The sequence below is a fragment of the Ischnura elegans genome, chromosome 2, assembly GCF_921293095.1.
Source record: "Ischnura elegans chromosome 2, ioIscEleg1.1, whole genome shotgun sequence".
Lineage (NCBI taxonomy): Eukaryota > Metazoa > Arthropoda > Insecta > Odonata > Coenagrionidae > Ischnura > Ischnura elegans.
This window is the reverse complement of record NC_060247.1, coordinates 146,166,515-146,172,402: the sequence shown is the minus strand read 5'-3', so window position 1 is coordinate 146,172,402 and position 5,888 is coordinate 146,166,515. Positions and strand designations below refer to the sequence as shown.

The 5,888-nt window shown below is 36.2% G+C and overlaps 1 protein-coding gene across 1 annotated transcript; it reads left to right on the top strand.

The window, feature by feature from the left end:
- The first annotated feature begins 806 nt into the window (after positions 1-806).
- On the top strand, positions 807-3,640 carry LOC124174184 (piggyBac transposable element-derived protein 3-like). Its single transcript, XM_046553284.1, has 2 exons — positions 807-3,124; positions 3,207-3,640. The coding sequence occupies exon 1, from the start codon at positions 1,534-1,536 to the stop codon at positions 2,908-2,910; it is 1,377 nt and encodes a 458-aa protein (XP_046409240.1). The 5' UTR covers positions 807-1,533; the 3' UTR covers positions 2,911-3,124; positions 3,207-3,640.
- Positions 3,641-5,888: the final 2,248 nt, after the last annotated feature.

Below are 5,888 nucleotides of genomic sequence, written 5' to 3'. Positions count from 1 at the left end.
CTTAATGACTAAAATTGGTCATTGACCATGAATGACCTGGACCCATCAATGACCTTTAGTGACCTAGAAATGACGATAACATTCATTGACCTTGAAATGTCAATGACCTTAAAAAGTTCATGTCCTTCAGTGACCTCGCAAAAGGACAACAGATCGTAGAATATTTCAAGCTATTAAAGCATTCGAAATGAAGCTTATCACCGATATCCAACCAACCCAACCCAACCCATTATATTCATAACACACTCACTTTCTTAACCCGTTAACGCCTAGCGGTACCATATGGTACCAGGCGGTAGGGCCAGATTAAAAGTTGTTTTTTTGCTATTTTTCCTAATTTATTTGGATTTTTGACAGTTTTAAATTGATGAGCATGAGTGTTTTAACATTTTGTCGAAAAGTTTCCTCTTTTAAAAATATATTTAATGCATTTACAGCCGTTTGAAAATTGACAATTTTCAACCATCCGAAAAAAACGGAATTTTTAGTGCAAGCCTTAAAGTTTTCTTTACTTACGCCTCATATACTTATACTACGATGATTCAGTTATGTAAGTATGATTGTCATAACATGCAAATTTCATATAAAGCATGGTTTTTTGATGTGGGCATCATAACAAGGAAGTTATGATGCAAAGAATTTTGGTGGTACCATATGGTACCGCTAGGCGCTTGCACTACCGTGTTTTGGCGGAAAGCGTAAATACGAATATTTTTGGAGTTATTCTTTTCTCCCGGTATTTTATTTTGCAATGCTTTATTTTTTATCATTTATATCATAACATTACCTTTATTTTTATGTTTTCTTGAATATAAAATGTGTCTATAGGTTAATATTTTCATAAAACGACGTCACGCAAATGCCTAAAGCCCTTAGTTGTCCCCATTCCATCAGAATTTCGTGCCCTTTTTTGGACTACCGACGCACTGTCTCACAATGTTCAAGAGGTGGGAGGTATGGTTGTAAACCAAAACAATGTTTAGAAAAGGAAAAGTGGCCGCTTACTCCATTAGGAAGGGGTCGGAGTGGGTGCATGCCCAAGGGTAACATTCAAAGACGGCTGGCGACCACGCGACAATAGACGACCACGCGACCGGCGTCCCTTTCAAAACAGAAATACTGTTTACAACGTAACACGTGCTACTGCAAAGAGAGAATCGGTAGCGGCTCTTCCTGAGAGATAATTCCAGCGTCAAGAATTTTCGTGGAGCCCCCAGCTTTATTGCACTCCGAGGTTTTTGGTTATTTGGTGAAGATTGTTATAACGTCTCTCTCTGAATTCTAAGAAGCGAAATGTTTCTTTGACCTTACCGCTTCTCTACTAGGATAAGTTGAGCATTCCCGACTCGTTGTGCTTACACTCAGTGTCTTCTGTGACGGCGACAAGGATGGACCTTCGTCTGGTGTAAGTATTTTTTTCCATTTATGAGAAATGAAATAACTGGTTTAGTATATTTATCGAAGTAATAAGTTTTTACATAAAGGTAAAATAAATGCAACGTCTATTTCAGGGATCTGACTCTTCAAGAGGCAATGCAAATTCTGGAGGACGATAACATCGACTTCGATGAAATATACATCGAGCCACCTGTGGTAACCGAGTTATCGGATGAAGATTCAGCCGATGAAGATAGCGGTGGAAAGGTGGATAACTTGAGTGGACGCCAGTTGCGAGCGAATGCTGAAGTTGTCGTTCGTAAAAGTGGACAAGAAAGTGGTATGTCTCAAGAAATTTGTGAGGATGTTCAAGAGTGCAGTGTGGCTGGGCCGAGCCGTAAAGCACCTAAGAGGTGTAAAAAGGGGGAGCAAGAAGCCGTGTGGGATGATGGAGACATCACAGTGCAAGATAGAATTTTCCCTAACCCTGATTACTCCATGTTTCGCGAAGCGTCCCCTACCACGATTTTTGAACTGTTTTTTGACGAAGAAGTAATTGCTCACTTAGTGCAAGAATCGAATAAGTATGCGCAATTTTGCAACTGCAATAACCCAAATATAACACCTGAGGAACTGAAAGTGTTTGTGGCAATTCTTTTTCTTAGTGGGTATAATACAGTTCCCAGTAAAAGGCACTATTGGGAGGCAACACAAGACACGAGAAACGAACTTGTGTATAACTCAATGAGACGTGACAGATTTCTACAAATAAATAGATTTATTCATTGCTGTGATAACACCGCAATCGATAAATTAGACAAGATGTGGAAAATGCGCCCTTTTATGGACTTGGCAAAAGAAAGATTCGGCAGATACTTCAGAGAAGAACAGTGCTTGAGTTTTGACGAGTCAATGATCTCCTATTTTGGAAGACATGGCTGCAAGCAGTTCATCCGGGGAAAGCCAATAAGATTTGGCTACAAAGTGTGGTGCCTAAATACTTCAGATAGCTATTTGGTAAACTTCGACATTTACCAGGGAAATAATCCTAGAAAAGTGGAAACTTACGAAAAAGAATTCGGAAAGGCAGCGGCACCCCTTGTAGGGATGATAGATGAGCTGCAGAAGAAAGAACTGCCTTTTCGGTTCTATTTTGATAATTATTTCACGAGTTACAGATTGGTGAATTATCTTCGAGAAAGGAACTACGGTGCAACTGGCACTGTGAGGGAGAATAGAATTCCGAAGGACTGTCCTGTGAAATCCAATAAGGAATTAGCTAAAATGAAGCGAGGAAATTTTGATTCAAGAAGATGCGTACGGGACAATATTGCTGTCGTAAAATGGGTGGACAATGCAGTTGTGTCGGCAATATCGTCCTGTCACGGAGTGAATCCGATAACAGGAGTGGGGAGATTTTCAAAGTCAGAAAAAAAAGGATTCTTGTGCCACGACCGGATGTTTTCAAGAAATACAATTCATTCATGGGAGGTACAGACCGAATGGATTGGAATATATCCCTGTACCGCATAAGTGTACGGGGAAAGAAATGGTGGTGGCCAATTTTTTCTTGGATTTTAGATGCAATGATGCACAACGCATGGATGCTGATGAGAAAATCTGGAAAAAACATAAGTCAGCTTGAATTCCGACGGGCAGTGGTACAATCATACCTGGAGAGGTACAAGGATCCCCCAAAGTCTCAAGGACGTGCACCAGTATCCAGAGGAAGCGTTACTGGAATGACGTAAGTGGCTAAATAAATAAGTTTCTAATTTATGCATATTATAATAATATATTCAACTGATATTGGTGTATCTTTTTTCCAGTGTTCCTGACGAAATAAGGTATGACGGGCATGATCACCTTGTAAAATCCACACCCCAGCGGCGACGATGTGCTAATGACAATTGCAACGCTAGAATAAGAACTGAATGTTTGAAATGTAATATTGGTTTATGCATTGACTGCTTTGTTCCATTCCATATGCGGCAGTGATGGAGTAAAAAGCTAAAATGAAGATATTATGTCATTCTTACTCCTTACTCCATACTTAATTTAAACAGATTTTAATTTTCACAATCATTGGTATTTATTAATTATTGAAAAATTTTGATATTTAAGTGTAAATTCGTATTAAAATGGATGGTTTGTTGCAAAAAATAATAAATATTTAACATTTTTGCCATTAAACTGTGCATTTCGAAAATTTTTTGAATTTCAATTTTTTGACCCCGTAGGCGCCTAGCGGTACCATATGGTACCAGGCTGTATCTCCGTAACTATTAGAGCTAAAAGAATAAAATTTTCACCAAATTACTCAGAATGTGACTGATATTAAAATATGTGATTATCACAAATTTTGGAGAAACTTTTTAATTCAGGCGTTACCGGATTAATTTTTTCAATTCGAGTTGTGAATTCGTATTTGGAACAAAAATATTCATATCAAACTCAAATGTGAAATTTTTTCATTTCGAGTAATAATTTGCGTTTGTAACAAGAATATTCATATCAAACTCACTTTCTTAATTTTTTCATTTCGAGCGGTGAATTTGTGTTTGTAAGTAAAAAAAACTCTATCAAACTCACTTTTTAAAATTTTTTCATTTTGAGTAGTGAATTCGCGTTTGTTACAAGAAAATTCTCATCAAACTCACTTTTTTTAATTTTTTTCAATTCGAGAGGTGAAATTGCGTTTGTAACAAGAATATTAATATCATACTTACTTTTTATTTTTTTCATTTCCAGTGATGACTTCGCGTTTGTAGTAAGATATACTCACTTTTTTATTAATTTCGTTTTTAAAAATAAATTCGCCTTTGTAACAAGAATATCGAAATCACTTCTTTAATTTTTTCGTTTCGAGATGTGAATTCGCGTTTGTAACAAGAATAGTAATGCCAAACTCACCTTAATTTTTTTATATCGAGTGGTCAATTAGTGTTTGTAACAAGAGAAACCATATCAAACTCACTGTTTTAATGTTTTCATTTTGAGAAGTGAATTTGCGTTTGTAATAGGAATATTCATATCAATCTCACTTTTTTAATTTTTTCATAGCGAGTGTTGAATTCGTGTTTCTAAGAAGGACATTCAATTAAAATCACATTTCTCATTTTATCATTTTCGGTAGAGAACTAGCGTTTATTAGTAAGAATATTCATACCAAACTAACCTTTTTATATTTTAAAATATAATTTTTCGAATGACCTTGAACGGTCAATAACCTTGAATGACTTTACTCGGTCAATGACCTTGAATGACCTTGAACGATCAATAGCCTTGAATGACCATGAACGGTCAATGACCTTGGGTGACCTTGAACGGTTACTGACCTTGAATGACCTTGAATGGTCAATGACCTTGAATGACCTTGAATGGTCTATGACCTTGAATGACATTGAACGATCAATTGCCTTGAATGACCTTGAACGGTAAATGACCTTGAATGACCTTGAACGGTCAATGAACTTGAATAACCCTGAAAGGTCAATGAACTTGAATGACCTTGAAAGGTCAATGACCTTGAACGGTCAATGACCTTGAATGACCTTGTAAGGTCAATGACCTTGAATGACCTTGAACGGTCAATGACCTTGAATGACCTTGAAAAGTCAATGACTTTGAAAACCTTGAACGGACAATGACCTTAAATGACATTGAACGATCAATAGCCTTGGGTGACCATGAACAGTCAATGAACTTGAATGACCATGAACGGTTAATAGCCTTGAATGACCTTGAACGGTCAATGACCTTGAATGACCTTGAACGGTCAATGACCTTGAATGACCTTGAAAGGTCAATGACCTTGAATGACCTTGAAATGTCAATGAATTTCAATTACTTTTGTTCATTTCCTTCAGTGACCTCGCAAAGGGACAACAGACGGTAGAATATTTTAAGCTATTAAAGCATTAGAAATGAAACTTATCACCGATATCAAACCTACCCAACCCAACCCATTATATTCATATCACACTCACTTTTATAATTTTTTCATTTCGAGTTGGGAAACCGTGTTTTGATCAAGAATATTCATATCAAACTCATATATTTATTTTTTCATTTCGAGTGAAAATTTGCGTTTGTAACAAAAATATTCATATCAAACTCCCTTTTTTAATTTTTTCAATTCGAGTTTTTACCTCGTGTGTGTGACAAGACTATTCATATCAAAAACACTTTTTAATTTTTACATTTCGCGTGGAGAATTCGTGTTTGTAACAAGAATATTAATATCAAACTCACATTTTTAATTTTTTCATTTCGTGTGAAAATTCGAGTGTTTAGCAAGAACACTCATATGAAACTCACTTTTTTCATTTGTCATTTCGTGGAGTGAATTCGTGTTTAAAAAAAAACTATATCAAACTCAATTATTTAATTTTTCATTTCGAGTGAATGTTCGTTTTGGTAACAAGAATATTCAGATCAATCTCACTTTTTTAAGTTTTTCTTTGCGAGTGCTGATTTCGCGTTTGTAGCAAGAAAAAACTTGTAGAACT

What these genes read in the sequence shown, in the direction of transcription:
- LOC124174184 (XM_046553284.1), top strand. Translation starts at nt 1,534, where the DNA reads ATGCAAATTCTGGAGGACGATAACATCGACTTCGATGAAATATACATC.